Here is a 14,765-nt window from a genome sequence, read left to right as displayed (position 1 = left end):
CGCGCGCGCGCACACGGGACAATTAATTGATCAATCACACGGCCTTTATTGTAGAAAAAAAAAACACTATTTCGGACTTTCATTCATTAAACAACACAAAATTTGCATGGGACATATAAATAAAACATGTCTTCCGTGGAAAACCCATATATTCTTTCACTGAAAAACACTAACCACCCCACACATCCCGCTGCAATCATTTTCTTCTAAGAAGAATACTCCGATACCTATTATCCTTGTCCTGTTTTTACTTAATTGTTCTTTTTTGCTTTACATATTTAGTTAACCTGTAGCTCTCTTTTAAGTCTCGTAAGACTTGGACAATCAAAATGAACATATAAAATAAATGCGTGGTGTTTGTGTCAATGTGTACCTGTTCCCATGCATTTTTGCACTTTGCTTGATTAAGGATACACATGTTTCTGAAAATGTTATTACAAACATTACAACTTTAAACTTGTAACACTGCCATCAGGGCAGAGAAATAAGTAAGGTGATGTATGAAAATATGTGCTAGTTCAGACGAAAACTTAGCAATGCTTAAGTAATTTGCAGGTCTAAAAGTGACACTATCCTGGACTATGGTCAAATTTTTCACTGGACTTGCCAATTCATGAGCTATGAGCCTTTTCATTATTTCCACAGAGCACCACTTTGTTTTTGACTTTAAAACAGAAGAATACAAATATACAATGGATCTGAACTGAACCTTTTGTAAAAAAAAAAATTAAGAAAAAGATCCTTTGGAAAATAAGTCAGTTGGAGTTGTTTTGAAGTTGGTGCATATTATTATTACTAAGCTATGATCTGAAATGTAAAAAAAACATTTTCTCAAAATCAACAAGCCAAAGTGCTCTGTTAATGTAATGAAGAGGCCCCTTAAAAAGTAACTGTACCTTTAAAGGGATACTTCACCCATTTACATGAAGCTGTGTATCATTAGAAACATGGTAGTAGTGTTGAATGGTCAATCTAATGATACAAAGCTTCATGCAAATGGGTGAAATATCCCTTTAAGGTTAACAGACAGGGAGGAGGCTGGTCCCTGGAGACGATACTGAGGGATAACGTCACCACAGAGCTGGAGTTCATACAGAGTGCAAAACGGACACATGACTTTCTTTACATGGGAAACTGAAAATTGCATGAGTGTTTCTCATAACCATCCAACAAACTCAAATAAAAATAAAAACACCTTATACGTCACAGCAATGCTAATACTGTCCAGGGGGCTTATCATCAACTATAATGATGTGTGGAGTGTAACAGCCGAAGGGAAACACAGCACTCTATGTGGAGTGGGAGAGAGAGCCATTTGAATCCTGTGTATCTGTAGCCATCATCTGTGCGCAGCAGTGCTCTGTGGTCCTAGGTGGTTCACAAGGAAGGGGAGAAGGGAGCAGGGAAGTTGATGAACAGGCTTCCTATTTCCCATCAGATCCCGTCAGTTTCATTTATGCCACAAGGTCGCCGCCATTCCTGGCCTCGTTCATGGATCCATTTGTTTGATACTAAAAACAGAACAGATATAATTAACGGTAATACAATTGACTTTACATGTTAAAATCTTTTTGACTACTCTGGGTTATTACATTTATTTATTCTTTATGATAGATTTTTGGGCTAGTGCAGTGAATAGAGTATGAAATGGGGGGAACCTGGGCTGCATGAGGACGATCGTCTCAGTACATGGGGTGCAGGACTCAATCGTTAACATAAGCTCTACATATATAAGGAAGCAGACACATAGCAGCTCACCCCACTTGTTTCCAACCAACACTGGACATGCTGCATGCCGGGTACTGTAGTCTCCTTCACCGCTGGGAAACAAATTGTACCAGAACACTGCAGTGCCCTGAAACACACAACACTATGCCTCAAACAAAAACAAGCAGAAGTTCTTTACAGAATTCAAACGGCTATAAAAAAAAAACAATTTAGTTACAAAGTTATTTGTAATATTTATAACAAGTTCTTAAAGATAAGAAGTTACCTTTTGTGGCCACACTGCTGCACCAACGTCTGGGAATACTGTGGCACCACCAGCTGCTACATCACTCATCTACAGCACAGACAGAGAGGCAAAGACACTTCAGCCTTTATCTGTCATAGTATAATGATCAGTGATTGTACTTAATTACATCCATATTCTTCCTCTTCAATGAGGAAAGCAGATGCTGAGTTAACAGAGAGGTTACTTTTGAAGAAGTAAAGACTTCTGCATGGTCTATCACAAAGGCTGGGGGTGCCAGTTTAACTCAGTTGGGAGAGAAGTGCAGCTTGTACGCAGAAAGGCTTACAGTCCTCGTCATACTGATTGTAGGTTTGACTCTCGATTCTGTTGCTTTTCAATGCTCGTTATCCCCTGGTCTCTCTTACCGTGTTTCTTATCCTCAGCTGTCAAATGAATGGAGCACTGGTGGCGCAGTGGTTAATGTACAGAGGCTGTACACCACCCAGGTTCAAATCCAACCAGTGGCTCCTTTCTCGTATGTCAATCTCCACTCTTACTCTCGCTCCCTTATTTCTAACTCTCTCTCTTTTAATACCAGGGTGTGTCTGCGTAAAACCAAGCATGAAAGTAAATGAGGGGCTTCTTTTGCCTAATTCTTCGGCTGCTCAAGTTCAAAGTAGCCCCATTAACCACAGGGACTAAATTGTACTCCTCCCTGCATGGGGTGACAGAGTTCAAGGTGATGACGAGAACCAATCAAGCAGCAAGCATTTCAATGTAAGTGAACACCCACTTTTACCTGACAGTGCCAGCTCTCCGTTTATTTTGTGGGACTGCTTTCTTTACATGAGGCTTTGGGCTCTTTATTGGACAGCGACAGCCTAACATAAAGAGGTATGGTTCAGGGAAGACAGGAGGGGGCGCACTCACACTTGGCCCAGTTGTCCCATAAGGTGTTGCAACATGATAGTCTCGTGTGTTGAGTCTGCGTCCGCACATCGGAGAACACAGAGAACAAGACGGCACCTTGACTAACAGTGAGTCTTATTTTGAGTCATTGTGGTCAGATACGGCCTCAACACTCCGGGATGCCTCGATAATGGAAGGCTGTCGATGTTTCGTGCGCGTGCTCGTGTGCCGTGACAGGGACAAGGAAGTTTACTGGATGAGAGCACTTAAAGGGTGAAGCGTGCTTTGGCATGGTGCAGATTGCCTAGTGCGAGTGTGGTTTTAAAAAAACGGTTCATGCTGCTCCAGATGGGCTACTGTTTTGCTTCATTTTTATTAGACCTCAGCCACGAAAAAATAAAAACACATAACAGATTCCATCAGTCACATCAAGTAACTATTTGCAAATTGAAATGCTTTTAAATAGGTAAAGTTCAACACACACTATGAATGATTAAAAATGTACATGAAGTGGAGTATATCATACTAACTTTGAATTTTGTAAGTTCTGTTTCAGCTTGTTTCCACACTGGATTTGGCCTCAAAGGTTTTGATAAAATGGTTGAAGGGCGAAAGCCAACGATGCCACAGTCTTAAACAGACGGGTCATCCCAAACTCTTAGGAAAAGTTAAAATACTACTTTCCTTTTTTTGAACAATGACTCGTCACAAAATACGCATTTGAGTGGATGTCGAAAAATCTTTCAGCGGTTTGGCCCCAGTTAAAGAAAATCACGTTCCCAACATTGGTTTCAGGAAGAGTTAACTCACATAAAAGAGCCATGTGGCTATGCGGTTCCCAGTGCCCAGCTCTTTAAAGGCATCCGGTTCATCTTTCTGTGTGAGAGAGGTAACATCAGGTGTAACTGGTCTCTCATACATGATTAGATTGACAGATATTTTAAAGTATTAATCCCATAAGATCTTACCCTTCCAAAATCAAAGTGAGGCTCGTATTGGCCTCCGACGCCATAATTTGCAACCTAAAGACAACAAAAATAAACGGTTAAAGTCTCAGAGCTGTATAAATGAACACACTAACCCAGGCGTTCTGAGAAGCAGGAGATTGTTGGAATTTATTTTCTACATGCATTCGCACACATTATTCTTCCACTGTGATGATTCAGTCTTTACCTGCAGCTCTTCTGCTGTGTCCATTTCCAGCCCTGTTAAATCTTCAATTCTCTGGTTGATCGTGTCAATCATTGGATCTTCGTAGCCAGTGAGCCAAGCGCTGGGTTAAAGGAAGGAGAGAAGAACAACTGAGGAAAACGGAGCGACAAACTCTACAGCATGCCAGTGAGACACACTTTTGCCCACTAGATGGCAGTAAAGACTTCTTCTGAAACAGGAGACGGCGTCATGCTGAAACTTGCCACGAAAAAGCACACACAACAAGCAACAGGGGAAGACGTGGAGTTTGGCATTACCAGCAGAATATGAGGTTAAGGAAGAGAAGAAGTGTTAATACAATGGTGGAGACGAGAAGTGGCCCGAGATTCAGAATCCCCAATCGGCTGAGGGTACGAGGTTGTACTAAGTGTGCGCTGTAGTACGTGGACATTTGGCACAAGGGTCTGGTTGTGGACTGCTGTAACAAAAAAAAAATAATATTTCCATGGATTCAACGGGCCTCGCACCACCTGCCCTTCGTACTCACTCCCAAAACCGCAGTCGAAGAGAAGAGCTCTGAGAAAAGAAGCAGCTGACGGAGCATTGGGACGAAGCTCTTCCTTGTGAACTTTTAAACCATGACGGCTGAAAGTCTTAGCGGCCCGAAAAGTCTTATTTATTGAGTTGTGACCGCTGCTCTAAAATACTATGTCAACATAACAACGACTGTCAATGCAGCCATGATATTAAACTATAAGTGAAGAGACTTTTTGGAATGGAATTACCAGCAATACAAAAGACAAAGACAGAAGCGGTTGCTTCAAATTGAAGGAAATTGCGCATGTCGAAAACCCTATGGGAAAACTTTCCCCCCCCACAACGTGTTGCTCAAGTGTTTCTGAGAATTTCTGCATTTTTACACAGTGACTCGTGTACGGGAGAGACAGCGAGATGACTCCTGGCTATTTTATTGGGACTCTCTGTTGATAATACGGGATGCTGGACCGATCCTGGGCCCACACTTTTTCTTTTTCTTCCTCCCTTGTATCTTCAAGCTGGTTCAGGAAGAGTTCAAACTCTTGCTGATGAGAACCACATGTCCTGTCCATCCCTCTGTTCACGCTATCAATCGACGTTGACTGAAAGTGGGAATAAAAGCTGGCTATCACGTACACACAGGAACATCAGAGGGTCGCCACACCCTTTCACCAGTGTGTCACCCAAACATTAACTACCAGGAAGAGTTAAGCCAAAGAAATGTGTTTTTTTTTGTTTTTTTTGGGGGTCGTCTCCTTTGCCTTTTATTTAAAAGGTTTGGTTTCAAGTTTTACTAACAAAAGGACACCCTATCTTTCCCAAGTGGGACAGATATTTCACTTCACGGTGATTTTTTTTATTTATTTTTTTTTGTGCGTGTGTGACAATGATGCATTCAAGTTTCTGTATGTTTATGCATGGATTGGGAAGTTTCCAAATCTCTCGTGGAGGTTAAAGAAGCAGACACGAACTGCAGCCGCTGTAATAAGCTCATACGGGGACGTGGTAAAGACTCGTCCCTAGAAAAGGGCAACGAGGAATAGAGAGGTTTGGTGCTCTTGATGTCATGTCTCAGAGAAGTGGCCGGGTGAAAGAAAACCACATGTCACATCTGCACAGATCCATGAAAATCTGCAAATCATCGGGTGAAATGAAAAACAATATTCAGCGACACTGAAAAACGACAACTTTGTTAAAAGTCAATCTGGTGTTCTGGAAGAAACCGGTTTGAGTTCAATTCAAAAGCTCTTTTTTGTAGGTTTCCTGGTGTAACATTTTTTCTTGGTATTTATGCAGGGCTGAACTTAAAGTGCAGAGATGAAGCGATGGATTGATTGTGAGGGGAAGACACGGTGGCCCTCCTGGTAACTTGTGACCCCTTACCTCTTGGAGACTCTGTATTGGGCCGTGGTAAGTTTCCCAGTTTGGGGGTCATGCACCGTGGCTCGCCTTAACTACAGTAGTATCCGCAGCAGAGGGACACCAAGATCGAGGAAGAGAAGATTTAAAAGGAAGACAGAATGTGACACACACGAGGACATTTGGAAAGCAAAAGAAGGAAAGAGGGAGAGAAAAGACAGGCAGAGTCGGTCACTAGTTGTCAATTATATTCTTATTAAAAAGCAGCGCCCAGGGAGCGTTTCACGGGACAATTCATGAAACAGATTTTAAAATCTGAAACTGAATCATAGGGAATGCATATATGCCTGTGATACACTCCCCGGCTTCCAAATGAAACTATGTTAACATCAACTAGTAGAACAAGTAACCCATTTTTCTCAACCTCTACCATCTTGTGTTACCTTTCTTTAGTAGACTCCTGAGCAGAAACATATCAACAAAATCTTCAAAAGACAAAGAGAATCAGGACTAATTTTTCATCCCAATTTCAGAATTTATTTTCAATCAATCTTCAATTTCTGTGTCACTGGTGAAAGCATGAGGAGAGACCACATTTGTATGACACTTGCTTAAAAGGTCACATATTAAGCAAAATGCACTTTACGACATTTTTCCAACACAAATGTGTCCCTGGCCTGCCTACAAACCCCCACTGTGACATCACAAAGGGCAGTAACTCCTCCCCCAGGTGGGTGACACTCACACAGCTGAGTGTGTTTGTTCTGCCCTTTTGAGTCTGCCTCATCACCATGACGATACGGCCTGAGCAACCCCAGCCCTTCCAGGGAGGGGGCGTGGTCAAATACAGCTCATTTGCATTTTTACACTTAATAATATGTAAACTTCAATAACAATAAAAGCTTACATATCTTTATGGATGGTGTGCTTCAGCTCAGGAGCCTTTAATCTTTTGCGAATGCAGAGAAATTTAGTTATGCAGACCAACAGAGAAGAAATAGGACGAGTGATTTCGGGGAAAAAGGACGAGAAATATCTCCCTCTCCTATACCCTCTCTTCTTGGCATCTCGTGTCTAAGACTTACCTTTTGCTGATCCGGTATGGAGCTGTCTCCAGCACTCCAGTGATGGGGTTGGAGATGGTGGCCCTGCGTAGCTGTGAAGCCAGGGACATGATTTACCCACACACAAACACACACACACACACACATATAAAAAGGTGCGTGTGTCTGTGTGCTTCCATTAATAGCGGCATCACATCAGCCAGCCTCACAGCTTTGACCCCCCTCAATGAAGTGAACCACACGCCAGATACTGAGCAGGCTCCACGGTACATTACAGAGAACATTATGGTTGCAGATGAAGTGTATTACATTCTACAAACGGCATCATGGGAGCACTGCTGTGAGTCACTTACTCGTGGCTTTGCCAGTTGCTTGATTTTCTCGATTTCTCTGTCAGAGAGGATGTCAAGGTAGCGGACAATGTAAGGGCGGTCCCACTCGTCTTGCTGTTTCACAGGTGCCAGCACATACTTTGGGTTGTGATTGTTGTCATAGTAACGACAGAAAAGTCGACTCTGCCTGCGAGGAGTCTGATTGAGACAAGAAAAAAAAAAAAAAAAAAACAATCAAAAGGGTTGTTTCTTTTTTTTTAAGATCCAAATTGTGTTTTCTCTTTTGTGTAATCCTTACCATTCTGTTGCCCTCGCCGCGACAAAGCATCTCGTACTTCTTCCTCTCTGGGATCAGCTTATTGGAGACCTTCTTTTTGGGCTTTTCTGTCTTTTCGGTCGCTTCCTTGTTCCCCGGATCCTTCTGTTTTTTAGTCAAATCGTCGGCAGTCTTTTTTTGTTTCGCCAACTGAAACTCAAAGTACTTGAGGTTGCCGTTGGCACGCTGGTGCTCTGGGTCTGAAAGCGGGAAAAATATGAAGCCATCAGAAAAAAAAAAAAGAAAAAAAAAAAAAAAAGTGCAGTTACAAATATTGATGACTGCAGAAATCTCCCCGAAAGATATCAGATCGCCTTGAAGAAAAATAACTGAGCGGGTAACTTGATGACCTCCAATGCTATTTATTCAGCCTGACCTTATCCCGCTCATAGGAACAAGACGTATAAAGAGAACAGATTTAGACAAGGGCTCATTTAATTAATCCTATAAATAAACAAAATAGTATACATGGTAGAATAGGATCAGCACACATTATTAATAGGTCCTTTCTAAGAAGACACTGTGTATCTCGGAGTCCCTCAGCACTAAAGACGAGTGTTTTGGTGATCGATATATCTGCAACACAAACAACTTCGACTAACATTACAACAAGACTAGTTTCTGCTGTGGGAGGAAAAAAATGAATATAGGATTGAAGACTTGTAATTATGAAGATGTTTTGGTTCAACTATAGTAACAGTTCATACAGGTTAGACTTAGAAAACTGTCAGGCAGACTGTTTTGGGTGGCACACTGAGAAGCGTTCCCTTCCTGAGCTTTGGCCCTGAATGTTTGGCTCCAATACGCAACAGTATTTGACTGAATCCTGGCAGTTATGATGGATGTGATAAATGGTGCAGATGTGCATTTCCATCTCTGTGTGCTTCTGTAATTTTACAGTCTTATCTAATTTTTAAAAAAAAGTACACCCCAATGCCTATGTAAACGTAGAAAAAAAACAAAAAACACAAATAGCAAAACAAGATACAATATAGTATACAATATAATGTGCATCAAGTTTCAAATCCAGATTTTTAATCTCACTTCTTGCAAAATCAAATCTCCCGCTTCATTTATGAATTATGAATATGGACTCACCCAGCTCCAGCAGCTGCTTGGTATACGCGAGTGCTCGCTCTATCTCCCCCTGCTGGTAGATGGAGTAGCTGAGGTAGTCGAGCAGTGTCACCTTGTCCAATGTTGACTCCTCTCCCTCGTCAAGCTGCTTCAGAGCCTGGGCCATCCACAGCTCTGTGTGGTAGTAATCCACATCAGAGTAGGCGATTTTCCCCAGCTCGTAACAGTCCTCCACTGTCATCGGGCTCTTGTGTTTCACTCCTGGTATGGAGAGGATACAAGAGGGGAACATTGGCATTGAGTTCTATTTTGTACAGCCTTTATAACAGAGATATCACAGACACAAAATGCAGACAAAAACATGTCTGTCCACACACTGTGTGACACTTAAAGTAAGTCGCTGAAGATCCCAGTATTGCAGCAGTTAGATGTGGTCTGCATTGATTTAAGGACTTTACCAGGTAGGTCTCCTGTAGAAATTGTGTTGGCATCCAGTCTGTAAGTGTCTTGTAACCGGAGGAGAGCTTTCGCAGCTCCTGTCTGATCCTCATCTGTGGGGAAGTACTGTCTCTGGATTGTCAGGTTGGAAATAAATCCTGAGAAAAAGAACCAGAAAAAAAACAGAACTGGATATTTAACAACAGGTGGGAAAAAAAGATTATACTTTTTCCTCTCATGGTCAGTGAGACTGCTTGGAGAATTTTTACAAGTGCCACTGCCACAGCATGCATTAATCAATCTCATCACCCATGAATGTTCCAGTTTTCATTAAAAAGCCAAACAAATGTTTGTTTGTCGAGTTTGAAACTGGAGTCAAACCTTCAAAAGACAGCAGGCGGCTGTAACAGGCACATGTATAAATACATCTAAATCTGTGCCATGGTGCCATCTTGCCTTCTTAGAAGATTTGGCAAACGATCCTCAGGGATCATGTTTTAAGACAGCATGCTGACCTGTTTGGATCGGCGTGTTCTGTTAGGAGACTGCCAATGCTTGATTATTAATCCAATGCTGAAGACGTAGTGTCCAAAGGTGAAACTGTGTGATATGCTTCTTTCTCGCTTGTGCATCATGATGTCATTGTTTTGCACCGAGCTTAATATCAACCATCTTCTTCATTTCTTTTGTGTTTTCTCCTCTGACCCAACAGAATTGACAGCATTTGTCACCTTCTCCCATTCAGCACGTTTTCTTTTCTTAGTTAATCCCCAACTAAGTGAACAACCAATTCATTTTGTTCACTTGGTGCAGAGAGTTACTCACTTTTTTTGGACTTGTGATGAACCCTCATCCTACTTCCCATTTGCTTTGAAGCTCCTTTTCTGTGTACTCTTTGACATTATTTCCAGTAGGCTGACTGTACAGTTTATTCACAGGACAGAATATGGGACATTTATTCACTGTTGCTAAAAGAGACCCCTGGACCTGTACATTTTGAATCCCAATATCACCACTATCATGAAATTGCAAAGCTTAAGACATATTTCATAACCCTACAAAAAGGACAAACATACCACTTCATGCAGCATCTGGCAAACCCAACCCACATGACAACATAGATGTGCACTGTGTCCGTACCATCAGTGGTGTCACTGAGCACCAGGCTCTCCAGGTCGCCCCACTCTGTGTTCAGCCTCTTCATTAGTTTGAAGGCATTGACAGGGTGCCCCAAGAAGCCCTCGGGGTCCTGAATGGCTGTGGCTGACAATGACTCCAACTTATCAGCCCACCTAGAAGGAAGATGGTGAAACATCACGAGTGGTCGTGCAGATTAGAATCTCTATGCATGGGAAATATTCCTGAACATTAGTTCCTCTTCCTGTTTTGAGAGCACTTCTGTGAATAACGGATGTGTCCACGGACTCACTGTTTGACCCGCTCGAGCTTGTTCTCCTCTGCCTTGATGTAGTCCTTCAGAGAGGTGACGAGGTCTTTCTCTGTGTATAACAGATCTGTCATCTGACCTGAGGAAAACATAGTCATTGTGATGAATCCCAAACGTTATCCTCTCACTTAAGTCAGATCAAATAATTATTCTGCAATAATAATAATAGATTAAAGATGAAAAGATTAATGAGTAAGTCATCAAACGGACCAATTATTTAGAACATTTGCTTGATTTATTTATTTTTTTACCTATGGAGGTGAAGAAGTCATTGTGAGCAGAGAGAGACTGTAGGCAGCTCAGCAATAATAAACAACAACATGGCAGCTCCATCCTGAGGAGAGAGAGAGAGAGAGAGAGAGATCATTTGTTATTACATTATTATTGTTATTATTGTTAGTACATTTGAACATTGTCACCAGACAGAAAAACAGGTTCTCATGTCAGACACATTAGAGGCTGTCATGCTCCCCACATCTCTTACAAGGAAAGATGTGTTAGATGTCTACTGTCTGGATCCCTCCCACTGAGCCACAACAAACATTCCAGATGTAATAACTCATCCAAAGTCTTGTTTCCCCGTTTTTGTAACTCTCACTGATAAATCGTTTCCTGCCTCTTTTGCCGTTTAAACTGATTTGAAGACTTGGTTGTTTTTACTATTTTAGACTGAGGAGAATAATCCAAAGAAATACTGGAATACGAGTAAAACAGGAAAGCAATAGTAAGTCAGATCTGTGGATTATCCAGAGTCACTGGGGCCTTACTTGTGGAAACCAGAGATAGAATAAAAAGAGTATTCAAAGGCTTGTCATGAGAAACTCAGAGAATTGTGTTAATTCTTTTAAAAGCGCAGCCTTGCAGCCACACAAAGCCAAATATAAGTCTGTGGTTACTGTGTCCGGTCTGCCTTTGGAGTTGGCATAACTACTCAGGGCGTGTGGCAGAGAGACGGAAATTATATGAGAACAAAGACAGAAAGAAATATTCAGGCACAGAGAAAGGTGTGTATTTATGAATGCAGAGTAGGGTCAAATGTTTATATACTGTTGTTGAAACTATTTAGTAAAAACTAAAATCTTTTTTTAGCAAATTTTCTTACCTTAAGATATTTTTTTCTAGAAATGCCATTTACACTTAAAGGAGCAATATGTAACTCTGCCACCTAGTGTTTAATATGGGTACTGCAGTCCAAATGTAAAACTTTGAAAAGTGCTCCTTTCCCCATCCCGCTCCTCCCTAGACTTGATGTGCACACAGGTCGCTATGTCTGGACCACTGAAGCTTCAGTGTTTAGCCATTGGTCTTTTTTTCTTAAGCATCTTCAACATTTAACCTAGTTTTACCACACTTCTACAATATCAAGCCTATTTAAAGACATGCTCAAGCAGTTTGCTTGCCCGCTTTCCTCACTGCAACACCTGTTGGTTTGCCATTGGTGTCCAATAGCCCTGTGGCAGTGACCTAAAAACGCCCTCCTTCTCTGGTCCAAAAAAATAAAGAAAAGAATTCCACACCAGAATCCAAACTTAAAAGGAGGGCATACTGGCTGCTGCATTGATGACAAAAGAAACCAGCCCTTCAACATAGTTTCCTTGATGTCTGACTATATAGTAAGGTCATACTGTGATTTAATTCTGTACATAACATACATATACAACCTTTCACAAAAAAAATAAAAAAAATGTAATGATACTATACACAAATTGGAACCTTGCCATACCACGAATTTAGCACATTGTGGTGAGAACACATTCAAAGACATATAAACAGAATTGAAGGAAAGTGACGGATATACATTCTTCAAACAGTCACAGATTCAAAAATTCCTACAGCTTTCGGTCTGTTTTGACTTCAGAGTGAAGAACACTTTAATATTAGTAAAGCTGATATACAACTCCAAGATACCATTACAACTTCAAGCTTGCCCTTTAAAATTAAACACAGACCTAAAACTTGGCAGAGTAAAGGTTAGGCATGAACTTTTCAGAGATGCAGATTAGTAATTCCTTTCACTGGAAGCACACAGCAGGCTCAGGCAGGTTCTCACTCTGCAACCAGGCCAATTCTCCAAAGTAAAAGCACAAATATGACGTTTCAACTACTTGCATTTGACTCAAATAAAAGTAATGTTGCTGTCAGTAGAAACTGAACAGAACATTAAACATTTTATGTACCAATTGCTACTGTTGTTTTCCAGAATCTAGGATGCAATTTAAGTCCTTGATACCCTAAATATACCTCTGCTGCTCAGATTTCCTGGATAAATCGGAGTCTGTAATTAGTTTAATGGCATGGAGACATCTACTGTGCAGCCTTGTTATAAAGATGTAGAATTAGAATGCCAAGATTAAAGCTGTTAGTATAACACTTATAACTCAGATCCATGTGTCATACCAAACATGAAAGTGAGTGTTAGTGAGAGTGCTCCTCCACTGTGCATACAGACATGCATGAAACTGTTCAATCATTGCTTGCAGTCCATTTAGCAATTACCTGCCAAATGACTGTAAAGAATTTGGTTTAAACAAAGAATAGAACACTATTTTGTAATTAATAAACAATCTATTTTTGCAACTAAACATTGTGGCGCTTACTATTCTGCTTAGGACAATAATCATTCATAATTTTTTTTCCCTCCAACAACACGTAATTGATGGAAAAGAGGATATATGAAAGTGCACTACTATGCAAAAAAAAAGATCTAGATTTTCGTTTAATGTTTTCTTGTTACTTCTGCATTCTTACTTTGGTTACAAGGACTGAACTGTAACAAAAGCGACAGAAATACTGACAAGTGAGGGAGTATTTCCTCTTGGAGCCAGAAGTTATTGGTCAATAAAAGGTTTGTGTTAAATTATAAATGTACAAAAAAAATGATTCAAATGTATCACAAACAATATAAATACCAGCAGAGTCACCTAATAAATCAACACTTGTTATTATCATAAAATTGTACATAAATAGTAGACCCCTCCTCTCTGTCTGCAATTTATTCTAGTAGCTTCTATGCCTTCTTTAGGACTATCTCTTCTCCAAGTGTTACTGAGTGTGAAGCTGAGGAGTCAAATAACACAGGATGTGGATGGAAGAGGACTGCCACGTCTTCGCCCCTCCCCGCCGGGGAAGCTCATTGAAGACCGTACAGCAGCCCATTGAGTTTGCACTGATTTTTAATCACCTTTATAACCCGTGTAAACTCATCACCCCAGTAAAACTGACTGACAGCATGTGTGCTGTTTGTTTACTCGTTCACATTAGTTATTTATCAGCTAAGACTCTACCTAGGAGAGGTTGAAGAATAAAGTTCCCGTCCATAAATCACTGTCTCACTAAATGAGGAGCGTTTGAATGCAGACAACGTCGCTGAAAAATCCCTCATTAAATGAAATCGGTGTAAATCATGCTGCGTTATGTGTGAAGAGAGATAAGGTGAACAGCATCCCACGCTGCATTACACTGGTATGCCAAAACACACGACACTTCCACAGGCAAATCTTAAGACTTGCCTGTTTGTACTCTGCCTATACGACGTGTGCTAGCTGAATTGAGTTTTTATTGATCCCTCTGGTCTCGTCATATTCGTTGTGGCAGCCGGCAACCATCACAAAAACCTTAAGTTTCACCAGGTTAGCTAGGTTAAGCTAGCTTGAGCTAGCCCGGCTAGCTAACGTTTCCCTAACTTTCATCGGATACAGACTGAGGTTCAGCTAAAAACAAGTTTCCGATGCTAAAGGGTCGCTACTGCACAACATAACTTTCAGGAAAACTCCGTTCATAAGTAGGCTTACATGTTGCTTGGACAGATATCTGAAAGCACAAAAAAAAGTTTTCTTTCATTTCATCTGAGGTAGGAGAACGTAGTTACCTTAATGAGAGCATCCTGGAGCAGAAAAGTGTCCCCTGAAGACAGAGATCCAGGACAGTCAGTGATCAGAGTCTGGTGGTGGTTCGTCGGCGAGGTGCTCCTGGACATCTGGTGGTATGGGCTGGATTTCTAGGAGTCTGAATGCTACGTGCAGATCCTCACACATGCATTCAGTCTCGCACCACGACAGACATTTGGGGGCTGTCGTCTGTAAATTGCAATGGGAGGTGTCTGGTTGACTTGACCCGTTTTGGGACAAACATAGAAGAGTGTTTGGGGTTTTATTGTATACAGTTGGACGTGATAATTTAC

The 14,765-nt window shown here is 41.2% G+C and overlaps 1 protein-coding gene across 2 annotated transcripts; it reads right to left on the bottom strand.

The window, feature by feature from the left end:
* Nucleotides 1–22: 22 nt before the first annotated feature.
* p4ha1b (prolyl 4-hydroxylase, alpha polypeptide I b) lies at nucleotides 23–14,738 on the bottom strand. 2 transcript variants are annotated; one of them, XM_079363099.1, is made up of 15 exons: nucleotides 14,454–14,738; nucleotides 10,837–10,919; nucleotides 10,568–10,664; nucleotides 10,279–10,430; nucleotides 9,159–9,296; nucleotides 8,722–8,961; nucleotides 7,606–7,823; nucleotides 7,329–7,505; nucleotides 6,997–7,067; nucleotides 4,037–4,136; nucleotides 3,832–3,885; nucleotides 3,674–3,739; nucleotides 1,994–2,062; nucleotides 1,759–1,855; nucleotides 23–1,511 (listed from the first exon to the last, which is right to left on the bottom strand). In XM_079363099.1, the coding sequence occupies exons 1-15, from the start codon at nucleotides 14,465–14,467 to the stop codon at nucleotides 1,435–1,437; spliced, it is 1,653 nt and encodes a 550-aa protein (XP_079219225.1). In that variant the 5' UTR covers nucleotides 14,468–14,738; the 3' UTR covers nucleotides 23–1,434. The 2 variants fall into 2 exon arrangements, with proteins under 2 accessions (XP_079219225.1, XP_079219226.1); XM_079363100.1 differs by lacking the exon at nucleotides 6,997–7,067 and adding an exon at nucleotides 5,936–6,006.
* Between the last annotated feature and the right edge of the window lie 27 nt (nucleotides 14,739–14,765).

This window comes from Symphodus melops (genome assembly GCF_947650265.1).
Source record: "Symphodus melops genome assembly, chromosome: 15".
NCBI lineage: Eukaryota > Metazoa > Chordata > Actinopteri > Labriformes > Labridae > Symphodus > Symphodus melops.
Note: the sequence above shows the minus strand (reverse complement) of the source record. Positions and strands in the feature narration are given on the sequence as shown.